This window comes from Gadus chalcogrammus, chromosome 15 (genome assembly GCF_026213295.1).
Source record: "Gadus chalcogrammus isolate NIFS_2021 chromosome 15, NIFS_Gcha_1.0, whole genome shotgun sequence".
Taxonomy (NCBI): Eukaryota; Metazoa; Chordata; class Actinopteri; order Gadiformes; family Gadidae; genus Gadus; species Gadus chalcogrammus.
In genome coordinates this window covers 2,547,869-2,564,325 of record NC_079426.1, presented here as the reverse complement: position 1 = coordinate 2,564,325, position 16,457 = coordinate 2,547,869, and the positions used below count along the sequence as shown (strand labels likewise).

The 16,457-nt window shown below is 46.1% G+C and overlaps 1 protein-coding gene across 1 annotated transcript; it reads left to right on the top strand.

Moving 5' to 3' along the window:
• The first annotated feature begins 1,940 nt into the window (after window positions 1–1,940).
• Window positions 1,941–15,667, top strand: LOC130405225 (3-hydroxy-3-methylglutaryl-CoA lyase, cytoplasmic-like). Its single transcript, XM_056610264.1, has 9 exons — window positions 1,941–2,231; window positions 3,268–3,345; window positions 3,924–4,031; window positions 4,348–4,443; window positions 4,559–4,707; window positions 5,399–5,462; window positions 6,495–6,683; window positions 14,484–14,609; window positions 15,116–15,667. Exons 1-9 carry the CDS (start codon window positions 2,136–2,138, stop codon window positions 15,218–15,220), a joined length of 1,011 nt encoding a protein of 336 aa, XP_056466239.1. The 5' UTR covers window positions 1,941–2,135; the 3' UTR covers window positions 15,221–15,667.
• The last annotated feature ends 790 nt before the right edge of the window (window positions 15,668–16,457 follow it).

The window sequence follows — 16,457 nt, the reverse complement described above, 5'->3', positions numbered from 1 at the left end:
GCGTCTGTGGGAGAAGGGGTGCAGTGTTGATAGCGGTGGGAATGCACTGCATCTGCCGGACGGAAAGAGGGGTACAACCCGTGCCTAATGGAGACTGACTTATATATAGTCTGTAACCTGTTTCTCCTCAACACTAACATACCTATTGTCATTAAGCATGAATGTACGATCCTTGAAAGATATACCAGCCAGCGGTGAAACCGTTTTTTCTCCTGTTTTCGTTTCGCTCCCTGTGAACACGAAGGCCACAATGTGAATAAAACATATTCTTAAAGAGAACAGATGTTGCTATGCTTCATTACTATAATTAGCATTAACAATCGCCAGCCGGCGGACTACCAAATCAAAAGAAGCCTTTTCAAATATCGTATTCCCTGAGCCAAGACAGAACACGTTTCAAGTAGGTATGGGAAGGGAGAAATTATAGAATTAGAATCTATATTTATAAGGCCCAAAAGCCTTCCCCCTGTATCATCTGTTTAAATTGCGGCTCCTCATTCACCTGCATTGCGTTGCTTTGTTCACGTGGCCGGGCCCCTGGGGGCCCTCTCTTTAGAGTAACCCGCTCCAGCTGCTACCGGTCAGGATGAACCTCCGCCGCTGGGTTCCCTCTCAGGAACGTCAACAAGGCCTTCCCGGTGAAGACGCAGGCAGGCCTACCGCCCATATATGAGCCTTCTTCTACCGCAGAGAAAGAAGGAGATTGTCTGTTTTTAAAAGCAGTCTGTTTAATAGATCCCTTTGCACCTTTCTGACTGGGTTAAAGTTATTCTTTAGAGTGAAGAGAGGGATATGGGGAATGATGCCTTTATGTATCAACGTTACTGTGAAAGAGTCATGTTTGACACATTCAACGTAGGGCCTATGTTATATGAATACTTAATACCGCATAAGCTGTTTCATGGATTATAACAAAGTTGACCTGCTCCAAGTTCAACAGCTCTTAAGTCGGCCTATTGTGCTGATTGTAGGATTTCCTTTCCCCTGTGCGGAGCTGTTTCTTTCTGTCCAGCTGAAAGAAATGTAAAATAAATTAAACCAGTGAATTTCTGCTGAATGAAAAAAACCCAAGGATGGATGTGTCTCTGGCAGATATACTCTGAAACAAAGCTTAGCTAAAAACCAAGAAAGATAGCAGAAAGTTCAACAAGTTGATAACCAGTGCACACAGACACATCCACAGACATTGTACTAAAAAATAAAAATAATAATAAAATAAACACAAAATGAGACACACAAAAAAATCAAATAAATATTTATGTGCATCAACCGACACTGCAAAACAACGTTAGTCCTGAGGTCACAAAAAAAGTCGTTCTCAGCGCTGATGCAGAATCAGAGTAGCCACCATTGGGTTCTCATCAGCGGATGGTTTATCACGGAGGAGGGCTGCCTTAGTGCGAGGCCTTCATTAAGCCGGTTCTATTGTTAACATCTGTGCTACGAAGAATGAGCCTTTCTGTGGTACAGTTTGCCCTGGCTTAACAAGGGATTTTATTACACGCTGCAGTTGATATTGGCAGCCCCGGCGCGTCTGGCAATGGAAACTGTTCAGCTGTTTAGGTCACAAGAGATCAATCAGAGCAGCGTGTTTCCCCCGCTGCCTTGACTCTCAACAGGAAGTAGGCTGACATTGAATAAGTAGGCGGGGGCAACATATCCTCGTGACAGTAAAGGCGTGTATAGTGTGCTGTGCTTTAGGCATGGGTTCGACACCTAAATTGATCGGTCTGGGAAAAAAAATTTCGTTGTAGTAGCAGCACTCTCTGTAGTGTAGACAAAGCACATCCAAAAGCTACTGTTGTATCAAAAAGTCTCTCTCTCTCACTCTCTCTCGCTCTGTCTCTCTCTCTGCCCATGTGATGCTGCTGCCATGGCAACATGCTGAATCATTATTTACGGTGTACTGCATCCGACACGACTCCTCCTGATGTAATCCACTCAAGCATCTAAGCCAGCCTCGCCGTCATCCCCGTCCCGCACGCACGCATATCGATCGATGCACCCATATTGGATGACGGGGAGACACTGACACCGAGGCGGCATCGTGAGACGACGTGTTTCTACCGAGCCAGGTTGTCAAGCGAAAACACGACCAACGAGGACGCGGATGCTGTGGTAAGGCAGCCGTCTGGATGGGCAACGTACCCACGACAGTGAAACACTGTCTGAGCCACGAGCAACTCGCTCGGGACTACCCGTGGCTGAAGCGGTGGCTCGTTGAAGAGAAGGTGGGCATATTTGCTGTGTCTGGTTTGTTTTTTCCCCGTCTCCTTCTTGCACGTGTCTACACGCCACGTAACCATCCCGGGAAACGCGAGAGGATGGGAGGGGGGGGTGATGCAAACATGTGAGGCGTTTTAAACTGAGCTTGTCTGATGCAAAATGTAAAAGATAGCCTATTGCATTGTCATAGTTTAGATAAACCCATCTTCAGAATAGGGAGTGGCGCTAGATAAAATAAAAAAATGTTGTATCCATGTTATTCTCTTTTAATGATTGACATCAAAACTCTTGCATGCATGTTGAATGTTTATAACTGTTAAAGGTGTAGTGTATAGAATTGAGTAGGATCTAGCCAAGAGACTTGGCAGATGGAATATCATTTTCATAAGTGTGTTTGAATTAGTGTATATTCTTTTGAAATAAGAATCGTTTACTTCTGTTACCTTAGAATCAGCGCATCTATCTTTGTAGGGTGCCCTTCCATGGAGCTCGCCATGTTACTACCGTGGCCCCGAAGGGACAAACAGCCCTAGAAAGATCAATTTAAGAAAGGGGGGGGGGGGGGGGGGGGGAGAGATTCTGCAAACTCACTGCTAGATGCTACTAAATTCTGCCACCTGGAACTTAAAAGCTGCTCTCAGTAACTCAATGGGCCCTTATGCATTTGTGTGAATTCACATACGCCTACTCAACAAACACAAACTGTTTTAAAAAAACAACAATATAGGCCAATATTTGTTTGTGCGTCATTTGGTTTTACCTTTTCTCCACCATCCAAAGGGCACATTTACTATTAGTGAACAATTTGAAACACAAGGCCAGACATTCAGCGTTCTCATCATCTCCAGAGTATCACCAGGTTCTACATCTGAACGCAATCACACGTCTGACTCCTCTGTGTTTCTGGAGCTCGGCTTGGGGAGTCGTTCATGTTTTGCACACTAAAGAACGATTAGACCATGAGTTATTTATAATGCAATACCTTCACCAGTTCACCCCATGCCCCTCTATAAACAGAACGATCCTTTGATATCTTTCCAGAGTCTTGGAGCGCACGAGTACCCAGAGTTTGTTAAAATCGTTGAGGTCGGGCCAAGAGATGGGCTTCAAAATGAAAAGGTATGCTCTTATATCTGTCCAAACTGTTTAATAATTAGGCGATATTTCAAATGAAAAATCTGTTCCGTGCATATAGGAAACTTTTCCAATAGTAGGCCTACATCATGTGGTGTATGATCTATTCTTGTAAATCTGGATATTTATGGGAGTTTATAGAACATGCAAGCTTTTTGTACATGATCGCAGTCAGCATGTGTTTCACATTTTCTTTTAAATATCGTACGCTTCAAATGTTCCTTAGATTCAACAGAAAACATGACACAGGTTCCCTAGATAGCTTTCTGATGCTTTCGCTTTGGCACCAAGAAATCGCAACTCTTTCCCTTTTTTCCAGCCCGACACAATCTGAAAAATATGACATGATGAGGGACTTAAATTTCAGCAATTTATCTGTGAATAAAAATATGTATTTTTTAAGATTCAGCAGGTGAGTCCGGTAAATCACTGCGATTTGCAAAGGTGTAAAAAGAAAAGAAAAAATAAGAGACACATTGCTGTCTGGTCTTGTCTTGTGATACTTCCAGCCTCGAATGAGATCACGTCCATAAAATCAATGTTTCAACTTGATTCTGCTTCAGGAGATTGTTCCGACGGAGGTCAAAGTCCAGCTGATAGACAGGCTCTCAGACACGGGGCTGTCTGTAATCGAGGCCACCAGCTTTGTGTCTTCAAAGTGGGTACCCCAGGTAATAAATCCATGCGGCCGCTCAGACAGCGTTGAGGGATTTATGGAGCGTCCGTTTTAAGAGCGTTCTACTGGGGGCTAAAAGCAGCACGTTTAGCAACACACCTTATTTAACGCGTGGAGGTTTTGAATGAGTAAACAGAGACTTATACTTTTATGTGTATTTGTATAGCATCACCGGCACATTTAGCCGCCTTTTTAAAAAATATTAGTTTGCTGTTTCATTGCACGTGGCTAGGAAAAGGCTGCCTTTGTTCTCCCATAAGGTTAAGTTTTATGAGGCCCAACTGATATTCCTTTCCACCATATGTTCTCAGATGGCCGACCACACTGAAGTTCTGCAAGGAATCAGAAAGTCGCCGAACGTTCACTATCCCGTTTTGACGCCCAACATGCACGGCTTCCAAAACGCGGTGAGTGCTATCCTTCATCGCTTTATGTGATGTTTTTTGTAACTTGTTGACATCGTTTGACATCTTTAATACCTGTGAAGACGTAGGTGTTAGCGTTTTCCCTGTATTATTTCAGCTTGCGGCGGGTGCTACCGAAGTAGCGGTGTTCGGGTCGGCCTCAGAGACGTTCAGTAGGAAAAACATCAACTGCTCCATTGATGAGAGCATGCTGAGGTTTGAGGAAGTCCTCAACGCCGCCAAAGACCAGCAAATCCCAGTGCGCGGGTTCGTACTCGAGACGGTGTACAATGTCCCCCTTTACAAGGAGTAAAACCGCACATCGGATTTGATACCGACTATAGTATCTAACGGCGACGAAAAACCCCACAAAATGTTATATTTATCTCCAAATGAAGAAAAATATAATCCGTTATGCAAGGGAGTACTTACACGATTCAGCAGTAATAGGTCTGTTCCACTACGTTCCAGATGTGCACCAAGCTATTATATGCCTTGGTAAACCACAAACACACATGTACGTCGAAGAGAACAAATCAAGACCTTCGTTGGGGAAGGTATAGAATATCGTCACATACCAAAAAGCCACCAGCCACTTCCGTAATAATGTTTACACTTTATTTCAGATTTTTCTTGTTTTTCTTAAAGGTCAGGCTACTTATAAAATAAAGAATGGCTGTGCACGCCATTTACACACATGACCCCCAAGTCATGCATGTGCATTTTATGATAGCTGATTCGCAATCTCTGTTATCCACTAGGACTGCATGGGAAACCACAGGTATTCTAGCGGTGTTAGGTATTCTAACATATTTGGTGTTATTGCCTTTATGTTTACAGAATTCGATATTTCTCAAAACGTCTGTTTCAAACGAATGATGTCTCTAACTTAACTTTGTTTTTTAATTCAAATGATGATGATTTTCAAAATAAGGCGCATCTCACTTATCTTCTTCAGATATGTTTCCTGTGCCCTCGGATGCCCTCATGAGGGACCAATCGACCCTTCTAAAGTTACAGAGGTAAGATATACAGTTCTTTGTCTCCCAAATGTATAGCCATAATATGGTATAATAGAAAGGAACCTTTATTGTCTGCATAGGCATTTCCACACTCCAGCATTTCCACACACAGAGTAGCAGTGAATGTTTAATAACAAAATGCAGTTATCTTCTTCCAAAGTAAAATGTTTATTAAGTAATAATAATTATTATACTGCTAATAATTATTATCATCATCATCATTAGTGCTTCCCACAGTATGGCTTATGCTACACCACTGACTGTACTCGACAAACTCTCCCGTACATGTGAGATTATAATTAAAAAGGGAGAAATATACAGAATGCGTTTATATTTATAATAACAGTAAAGCAATTATTTAAACGTACAGAGGACCATTGAATTGTATCCTATGTGGTTCATTCAGGTAGCTGGATTCAGGTAGCAGCATTGTTTCTCTCACCGCGCAGTTTCACCGTGTTTTCCTCACAGTAAACAGGTCGCATCTGTTCATAACGACCCAATCATCAATCAGTCATTATAATTTCCCCAACCATCTTTCATGTTTCAAAAGCTGTGTGATTAGGTGTTATACCTTGATTTCCCTGGGTTCCTAAATTAGACAGAGGTGCCATAATGAGGGTTTCTAGGGTGACTCCCAGCAGAAAGGTAGCAGATTCGATCCCCTATGTCATGCATATATTGATCCATGAATACATGTTGCATCTATGTTGCTTTGAATGAAAGTCTCTGCTAAAAGAATTCACAGTCACTAATCCTGCACTTTTCGAATATTGTATATATTTGTCTTGTTTGTCCTGCTTATTCAAGTCCAGGAAGGCCCTGGCTCACAGCATTCATTAAAAGTAGCCTGACCCCCGGGGTCAAAAGGTTCTGGGTTCGAACCCCAACCCCGCATTCTCAGTCTACCTGAGACTCGAGCAAGCCCCCCCTCACCCTTAACTCCCCCCCCCCCCCCCCCCCATGAATGCCGTGTGTCTCAAAAACGAAAAATGTATGTGGTGGTCGGCTAAACGGCCGATAACCTCCCAGGTGGCGAAGAGGCTGTACGAGATGGGCTGCTACGAGGTCTCCCTGGGGGACACCGTCGGGGTGGGGACCCCGGGCTCCATGGCCGCGATGCTCCGCAGTGTGACCCGGGAGGTGCCCTGCCGCGCCCTGGCCGTCCACTGCCACGACACCTACGGCCAGGCGCTCGCCAACATCCTCACCGCTCTGCAGGTGAGAGAGCCGCCGCCCTCACGCAGGTACGCTCACGCAGGTACGCTCGGCCAGGGCCGTTCGCGGGGCCGTTTAGTGAGCCGACCAATCACAGCCCATGAGCCGACCAATCATCGACCAATCACAGAATTTAGTGAGCCGACCAATCACAGCCCTCGCAGCTGCGTCGAGGCGACGCAGCTGCGAGGGCTGTGATTGGTCGGCTCACTAAATCCCGACGCAGAACCGTAACAGGTTCACGACTGCGCCGAGGCGTCTGCGTGGTCATTGCGTCGACGTGGAGCCATAACTGAGCCTTTACTTCTTAGTGATTTGATTGGATGTCGCCGAAGTGACAAAACGCTCGAGCTGTGGGTCAGCATGTTGCAGGTTTTATACGATGTTGAGTAGAGGCCGGATTTCTGATGTCTAATTAAAACCGGTTGGTTAAAAACTGTGTTAAAACTCAGGTTAGGGTTAGGGTTAGGATATGTTGTTCTATGTTTTATGTGTTTTTATATCTAAAATATCTTTTAGATGTACTTTGAAGAAGAGGCAATTTGTTAAATAGGTGAAAACCATGCGGTAACTTACAAGGGGACATCAGTCTCGAGCAGTGTTTTCGAAGGTGGACGAGGTGGATATTTTACTTTATCATCAATCAGACCTACAGCATAGAAAGAGGGTAGTACCCTTATTGGTCCTACAGAGGTGCTGGTAAGCTCTGACCGACAGACGGCTGTGGTGAGGAGATGTCGGGGGGGGGGGGGAAGGGACGCATGCTGACCCCGACATGGGGAAAGAGTTTCCAAGAACACAAATCCAGAGTGTGGGAGAGAGGACATTGTACATGAGGAAAGTTTGAGTATGGTGGTGCAATTGGGGGGGGGGGGGGGGGTGGGTTGAAGGTACAAGGAGAAGACGAGGACAGGACAGGGAGTCAAGCTCTGCTGGAGAGATGAAGGAGACGTATCCATCATACTTGGGGAGGAAGAAGGGGAAAGGAGCAGGAGGGAAATCAAGAACGCTAGGAGAGGATTGAGGTGGACGGGTTGTTTTTCCTAAGAGAAAGGGTACACATCGATGTGGAGTATGATGTAGATTTCCTCGGTCCTGGCTTGTGTCGTGATGGATCTGGAGATGAAGAGGCTCCATTGTTCTGGGTCCAGCTGAAAGTGGAGAGGGCCTCAAGGAACCTTTGGGAAAGATAATGGTGATGCATGATATTCTTGACAAAAACAAATGTTGTGGTCATTTCTCTTTTTCTACCTTTAATCTCAGTCTCTCTCTCTATGCAGGATTGTTTTGGGAACTTTCCCCCCCCCCAACCCATCATTTCTCATACTGTGCACATACATATTGTCCAAACCACAAAAATGCCCCAGGAATATGTTCTGACAACATGCGGCTTGCATCCATTAGCATCACTCCCCTTGTTGCTTTGAGGAGATATCTCCTCCAGATGTTGAACTCGAGGAGCTAATGCGATTTTCTGTTTAACGCTATTAGCTAGAGCAGTCGATGTGAGCGGGCCAGGTGAACGCGTGTAATCCCGCTTTCCAGCTATTCCTCTTAAGGAGTTCATCTTTGATGTACAGTGTAAAGAAAGGCCCTTATCTTTTGTGTATTTTCCATTATAACAATCATCTCTACCGGTCGTGTAATTATTTCCATGTCATGTACTCGGAGGTTAACTGCGTCTAAATGAAGTGATTGGTTGCTTTATTTCAAGGCCAATGTCAAGAAGCGTATGTTTCCTATGAGCTGACGAATGATTAAATTGGTACTTGATGTTCATATTCTACGTTTAAATGAGTGGATTTCGCCGGAGTGACCTCGCTATAGACCTGTATCGACAGGATGTCCTCATGAAGAAAAAACAAAGGTGCTCAAGCTCATCTTTGTCCTCGACCGGATTCTACTTAACTCTCTTTGATGGATGACAACCCGTAATTTTAGCGAGGTGTTTGAAAGAGATGCATTAGCAAAGGACTGGCTAAGGTCTTGGCAACCGATTTGTTCGTTTTACAAACGTTTTCGTCAAAGTAGTCCTTTGAAAATGATGAATGAGCTTCAGTTAGCAATATAAAATTGCTTTTTTCTCTTTAATATGGCTATATATTAGCCATATTGGATGGTAGGTAGTAAAAAATAACACCAGTTCTTCTAATTTAAAAAAAACAACTAAAAAGCACAATCTCTGCTTCGTTTGCTGTTATTGTGTGTTCATATCTATGGCTATGAACCGAAACGGACGTACCGAACAATATGTCACTGTCCCGATGTTATTGTGCTTATTGTCTGCTGTGTAACCCAACTGCTGTGTGTCACCACACCTCATTATGAATGTGTTCAGTGGTGTTGTACTGAGAAGGTACTGTTTGCCTCATAACAAATATGGGGGATTACAAGGGGCATAGAGAGAGAGAGAGAGAGAGAGAGAGAGAGAGAGAGAGAGAGAGAGAGAGAGAGAGAGAGAGAGAGAGAGAGAGAGAGAGAGAGAGAGAGAGAGAGAGAGAGAGAGACCATCAATCAACATGGACAAAGCATTAAGTAACATGATACGAGCCTCTTCACAAAGGAAGATGACTCAAAACCAAGCCACAGAAGAAATCCCAGAATTTAAATGAGCATAAGATATTCCAGTGGTCCTGCCCGTCAAACCAAGACACACACACTCGTCTTTGATGATGCGCTGTTGCCGCTTTCTCCTCCGAACATCTCCCTCAAGGTCCTCGTCAGCCTGAATCAGAAGAAGCACCCCTCGTTTCTGTGCAGTGCCGTACCTATCGAGTGCATCACTCAGATGTTTATTTTCACTGTTTGTCTGTCTTGACTTTCCCGCCACTTCTGACCACCGTGAGGAGGGGGGGGGGGGGGGGGGGGGGGGGGGTTGTTGTCTGTGTTCAGAGGAGAGGGATTCTCTTTGAGAGCCCTGGGTGGGTCACTGCAGGTGTGGGGGGGGGGGGCGGGGGGGGGGCAAACACAAAGGCTCACCTATTCAGTGTCTGTTGGACAAAAGCGAGCGAGACTGCAAGGTGGACGGATAGAGAAGCCCTGGGGGGGAGTTAGGTTGGGGGGGGGGTGAGATGAGGTTTGGGGGGGAGATCATCCTTTCACTTTCCCCCTACTGAAGTGAGCACATGAATAATGCTTTATATGCAACTCCAAAGCTGTCGTAGTAGGGGTGTGTGTGTGTGTGTGTGTGTGTGTGCGTGTGTGTGTGTGTGTGTGTGTGTGTGTGTGTGTGTGTGTGTGTGTGTTTGTGTTGATCTAGTCTCCCGCAGCGACGACCACTTTGAAACTCGAGTCCTAGTCGGGTGTGCTGGGAGACACTGGAGTGTGTGCGACAACGCAACGGTTTTAAAGTATTTTTGCATTTGTAATTTATACATTTTACACAGAAAAGGTTGCACTAGGCTTCGCTGTGTTTTCCTCAACAGATGCCTTTTCGGGGGCTGTGCAGGGATTGTGTGTAGTGGAGTCGTGAGAAACGGCCAACTAAAGTCAGACTACTCCGACAGTTGACTTTGTGCTTTGCTTGCGGACGGCCCTGAAAAAAAAGAAAAAGGGGACCAATTGTGTGAGACAGCGAGACATCCCCCGCGGATCGCGTTTCGATTGGATTTAAGACGAGACAACCCCCGCCCCCCCCCCCCCCCCACACACACATACCCCCTTCGCCATCCCCCCCGTAAAGCCACAGAAACAAATGTCTGCCAGGGATAATTAACGCAAACATTTGCTGGAAATGAAAAACTTTTATGACTGCAGTGTGCTCGTCGTCTAAGTCCACCACCAACCGGGAGAAGAAATTAACTCTGCCATCTCTCTCTCTCTCTCTCTCTCTCTCTCTCTCTCTCTCTCTCTCTCTCTCTCTCTCTCTCTCTCTCTCTCTCTCTCTCTCTCTCTCTCTCTCTCTCTCTCTCTCTCTCTCTCTGACTCAACTCCTTTGTTCCTGATAAAGACATTCCATGGTCTTTGTACCGTCTTTCTTCTTCTTTTTTTCAGCAGGTCGACGGGGCTTTGTTAACCGTAAAAAAAAAAATAGAAAAAAAATAATAGTCCTGGCAGGTCACACAATGAGAATGTATGTGCTTATATTTCACAGGTCTGGCAGCTCAAGGTATTCATCTCAGCATCCCCGTCATTGGGTGAGCTGTCAAGGGCTGCATTGCTCACCAGCCAGTAGAATGAGCTTTGTTTTGCCAACAGCTCATATTTTGTAGGGTTGGCTGTTTGATACATTGAACGGTTTACGAGATAATGTTACCTCACATCGGGGTAAAGAGGGGGTTAAGCTATCTGACGAATAATAGATGAAAGGTGAAAACAGGTCTGACCTCTTTAGTAAAATCTAGAATTTAATCTTGTGAGCGGATCGACTAAAACCTTGTCAGACTACTTTATCACTGTTTGTCCGTTCAAACCAACACACATTATAATGTACCAGTTGACAGCTTGGCAGATTCTCAGTGGCATTTGATTATGGAAACCAAATCCAAGATTTATCTAAACATCAACCTTTCAAAGAAAAGCTTGAAGTCTCTTTCAAAAAGCTTGCCAATAATGTGATGTGTTATAGCATCGGACTCCTCCAAAAAGCCAAGCTGAAGGTATTCTCTTTTAAGTAACCCATGACAGTTGTAATAAACTGTGTGGTTGCTTATTCCTATTTCAGATGTAAGGTGCGTTAGGTTGCGTTAGGTCGCTAGGTTAGGCGTTGCGTTCTTCCATCATGGCAAGTTTAAAACACACCGCCAAACAGCCACAGCTTCAAAGAGTCCAAATATTTTTGGACTGTACTGCAAATATTTCGGTTGTTGCTTTCTCTCGTGCGGCCAGCCGGGTCAAAGCTGGAATAATTTCATGTTGAAAGCGAGTTCCCTCCAAGGATACGAGCCACATGGTCACTCACATGGCCCCGCCCCTTCCTGAAATTGCCGCAGACGACGTTCCCCAGACGAAAATTAATTCAGCGGGTTGCACAAGGTGTCTTAACGCGTCCCAGGTGAGCACACCTTTTGTCATTTAGCAGACATGTTGATCCGAAGGGACTCGCAGTGGGCATCACCAAAACTAACACCCTAACAACTAGGCTGTCCTCTCCCTGATTGGTTGGTTGGTTGGCTCGCTGGCGGGTAGTTGGCTCATTGGTAAGACTGCTAATTAGTTGGTTTGTTAGTTAGTTATTTGGTTCATTTTAGTGCTAGAGTTTGTACACTGAAATCGTGTTCAGCTTCTTAATGTTTTTCTTCGTTTCGACTTCCACTCCATTAATATGCGTAACAGATTGGTGCTTGATGACAGACTTGTTTATCTGTTGGTCTAAATACCTTCCCATGTGATGTGCTTATCAGCTGTGGATCTCACCTGTGAAACCCATTTATCCTCCTATTCACAGCCATAGAGCCACGGTTTGCAGGCTTCAATACACATGTACTATGTTTCCTTTTTTCCCAGGTCTTTCAACCTCTCTCTCTCTCTCACTCACACACTCTCTCTCACTCACACACTCTCTCACACTCAGACACATACACACGCACACGCACGCACGCACGCACGCACGCACGCACGCACGCACGCACGCACACACACACACACACACACGCACACGCACACACGCACACTTGTTATGACGCAGTTGCAAAAACCCAAAATGTATCCAGTGCAAGTGTAACGTATCGCGGAGCTGCTTAACCACCTGAATAATGAAAACAGGAACCAGGGTTTGTATTAGACCCAGGAATGCACTGTGCATTTTCCAGCCCGACACAACCAAGGCTACTGCTAACTTAGCGGTGCGCAGTAATCCGAACGCTGGCGGGAAAGGGCTCCCTGACCACCAGCTCCTGTTTGATTAGCGTCCACAGAACCAGCGCAGGACCGGCTGAACGGGAGCCTTGTTCCCGGGCCTTTTGTTCCTGCGGATCCCCTGTGGCCTTACACTGGTTCTGCAGCCCCCCCCGCCAGCCCCCCCTGCCCCCCCCACCACACACACACCAACCCACTCCCAGAAAAAGTGCGAGGATCGCCGCGGTGGATTACAAATCCTTGTTTATACAAAAACAAAAATGAAGTCTGAATATCCTGCTGCTCTGGCTACGCTGGGGTTTCTCAAGGTCTGGGAACCCCGTGTGGGCGAGCGGAGCTGCCACTGTTACCTCGAGCACCTCTACTACTACTACTACTACTACTACCACTACTACTACTACTACTACTACTACTACTACCACCACCAGCCGCGCCCGCCTCCTCCCTACTTGCTCCCCGCCAACACAAACAGCAATTACTACAGCCCTTCTGGGGGACCCTCGGAGCAGAGACGGGGGCCGCCTTGCCCCGGGATTTACACGCCAGAAAGAGGGGCAATTAGGAACATTGTTCCACGGAGGAACAAGAGGTTTTCATGACTAAATGCTGTTGACCCAGAGGTTCCCCAGGGGGGGGGGGGGGGGCTGTCTCCCTACGATAACGAGAAGCGTAACCCGCTGACCGCGGAGGGGAACGGGGTGTTAATGAGACCTCACTACGGGGGTCTGGCGTGTGGTGGTGGGGGTGGGGGGGGGGGGGGGGTGGAGGTTGACGTTCTGGCATCTGGCTCGGGCCGTGCTGGGTCCGGGCTGCACATCTTCTATATGATATTCTCACGACAATTCCCCTGGCATGTGGAACGCATCCCGCCGCTTTGATCTGACGACTCAAGGCCTTTGCTCTGGAGTTGTTTTTTTGGGGGGTGGGGTGGGGGGGCAGGCATAGTTCTGCTTGTGGCATTTAGAAGAAGAAGAAGAAGAAGAAGAAGAGAAGACAGCCGTGGTAATAGGGGTAGTAGTGTGTGGCTCTCGTTGAGCAATGCAGCAGCCTTGTTTAAGTTGAGACCTGCGTGTGTGAGTGATGCCATGACTTCTGTTTCAAAGCGATGAGATGGTGTGAGAATGGGGGCGATCCTCCCGGGGCTCAAGCTTCTTCGGTCTGTTAAGCACCGACGGGTTTTGGGGCGCTATACGCTGCAGAGGAAGTGATGTGAAGGGCTCCATCCTTTTAAGTTCGAAGCAGTGGATGACTTCTATTGTTATCAGACGGCACGTCATTTCAAATACAACCGAGGCGATGGCGCCAGCGAGGACGTTACACGGTGCAGGTTGAGCGTTCCAACTGATATAGTTTTCTCCGAAGCGATCGAGGAAGAAGTCAGTTATTTGTCAGTATCTTTCGGCTTGGAATTGAAAATACCCTGAGAATTAGGCTATTTCTTAGAAACAGTGCGACTATGACTCAATATTGCTCAATTTCATATGAACGACAGAGCAGAGTAAGCCCGTATATTCCTACTTTAGCGGTTACCGGTTAGTCTGTTCCTAAGGCCTCGTAAGGAACAAAAAGTCCCTGTGCACGCCGGTAAGTATGAGCAAATCCCCATTCTGGTTCAGGGCAGAGAGCGGTGCTGTACAAACACGAGTTACAAGGAACGTTAGGAGTGCATGAAGCATACTCTTCATAGCGGTCATAATGCCTCACTATGAACAAGGCCATAATTACCCCGCCACCGGTGGTTTGGATGACACCAAAAACAGGATGAGTCAGCCGTATCGGTGTGCCTACTCAATCTCCCCCCAGACATAAGCCCACAGTTCTCCTCAACAGATGTAAAACATGACCACAAGGACCTGGCAAGTGGGTACGGGGCACCAAATCCAACAAATAAAGCAGAACCAAGGACCATTGTTCCGGGGGGGTTTACCTGGGGGGGGGGGGGGGGGGTTAGGGAGTGGAAGCCAGGGATCAGGGGTGCTGAATGTCTCTCTTGTACGTTGGTCCCAGATGGGGGTTTGTGTGGTGGACTCGGCAGTAGCAGGCCTGGGGGGATGCCCTTACGCCCAGGGTTCGTCTGGCAACGTGTCAACGGAGGACGTGCTCTACATGCTCCACGGCATGGGCATTCAGACGGTAAGTGTCCCCGTCACTGTCACTTTATTTGTTTTGGATTGGATTGGTTGGATTTTTTTTTAGCGTTTTTATTATTCAGCGTGCATTTGTGGCTGCCAAAAGTGACATTGTCATCTGGTCGTTATTTGGAAGATTTGATTATGGGGATACTTTGATTGAAAGTCCTTTCGAAATCGTCCCGATATTTTTTTGTAGCGCGATGAATTCACCGGTTCGCTTACATGTTTTGCGCTGTGCCAAGTGCTCTCCCTTCTGGTGGGACTCGCTTACTACACATTCGAGAGATTTTATTTTTTGTGTGAACTAGAAATGTGCTGCTCTTAGCCCCTAGCACATATTACCCCAACACCTACTAACATCAGCGGTTTGTGTGTGTTTTTTTAATGATGACGAGGATGATTATGGGAATATTAGTGATGATGATTGGGAAGATGGCGGTGATGATAAGGATGATGATGGTGATGCCGCTGACGAATATTATTATCACTTTGCATTGTTTATTTCAGGGAGTGGACCTCTCCAAAGTGATCACAGTGGGGGACTTCATCTGTCACTCGCTCAACCGCAAGACAAACTCCAGGGTCGCGCAAGCACGAGGATCGCAGCTGTGAATCAAAGCCCGGGAGACGCAATCCTTGGCACTTCAACTGCTGGTGTTGCCGGTCAACTCCTTGTCCCGTTTCCCCTGGTTACGCAGCCAGCAGACGGGGCAGTAACAGGGCAGCTGTATTGAGAGGCTATAAGAAGATACAAGGTCGGTGGCAGTCACACAGAATGAGAAGGATTTAGGTATTGCCCTATTCAATTGACGTGGCCAAAGAAGTCTGATTTAGATATTTACTGTAACTTATTTTACCTTTATCTAATACATACGCTATTGAGCCCAACAAAGTAACACCCGCACATCCACACCCACACGCACACATTGATAATGATGCCTCAAATCCCAACCCCCTGAGCTCACTAACCATTGCCAAAGATTCCTGATTTGGAAATATATATATGTATGCAGAGAGAGAGAGAGAGAGAGAGAGAGAGAGAGAGAGAGAGAGAGAGAGAGAGAGAGAGAGAGAGAGAGAGAGAGAGAGAGAGAGAGAGAGGAGAGAGAGAGAGAGAGAGAGAGAGAGAGAGAGAGAGAGAGAGAAAGAAAGAAAGAGACAGACAAAGAGACAGACAAAGAGACAGACAAAGAGAGAGAGAGACAAAGAGAGACAGAGACAGAGACGGAGAGAGACGGAGAGAGAAAATGATATACTACTTCCATTTTACCACATTCCTTATATCAAATAATATTCAGTGCACTGGATAGAATGTGATGTCGTTCATGGACTGCAATCAGGAATGTGGGATAGTGACCATGGTTGGTGAAGGCAAAACAAACTTACTTACTTAAACTTTACTTAAGGTCTGAAAGCCCAGAAGGGAATGTTTGTTGGCCATAACAGAGGCAGATACTTATCCCAATGTCTGTAATTTTGTCTTTGATAATTACATCCATGCCATGTTGCCGTACGGTCTTTAGTATAATTTAGTATAATTTGCATCGCTGGTCTGCCCCTTATAAGCTGCCAAACTTGAATGCAGTTTCAAACCATTCAAAGCATCCAAAACCAGGAGTGCAATCGTCAGATAGTGATGGATGATTCAGTTATGTGGAGGATTAAGAAGCAAAAGGTTTTTTTTTTTTTGGCGTGCCACCCTAGTGTCTCTATGAGCCTTCTCCAACATATTCTCTCGCTACCCTGCCAGATCAGCCTGCTGCTTGCCCTCATTATCAGACCTCTCTTTGATGCCTGGCATTAATGCCAGTAGATGGGCGGTATTTCAGTGCATGTAATTTCAGTTTGT

What these genes read in the sequence shown, in the direction of transcription:
- LOC130405225 (XM_056610264.1), top strand. Translation starts at nt 2,136, where the DNA reads ATGGGCAACGTACCCACGACAGTGAAACACTGTCTGAGCCACGAGCAA. An exon ending in GGTGGCTCGTTGAAGAGAAG is followed by an intron (nt 2,232 to 3,267) that starts GTGGGCATATTT and finishes ATATCTTTCCAG; the next exon opens with AGTCTTGGAGCGCACGAGTA. An exon ending in CTTCAAAGTGGGTACCCCAG is followed by an intron (nt 4,032 to 4,347) that starts GTAATAAATCCA and finishes ATATGTTCTCAG; the next exon opens with ATGGCCGACCACACTGAAGT.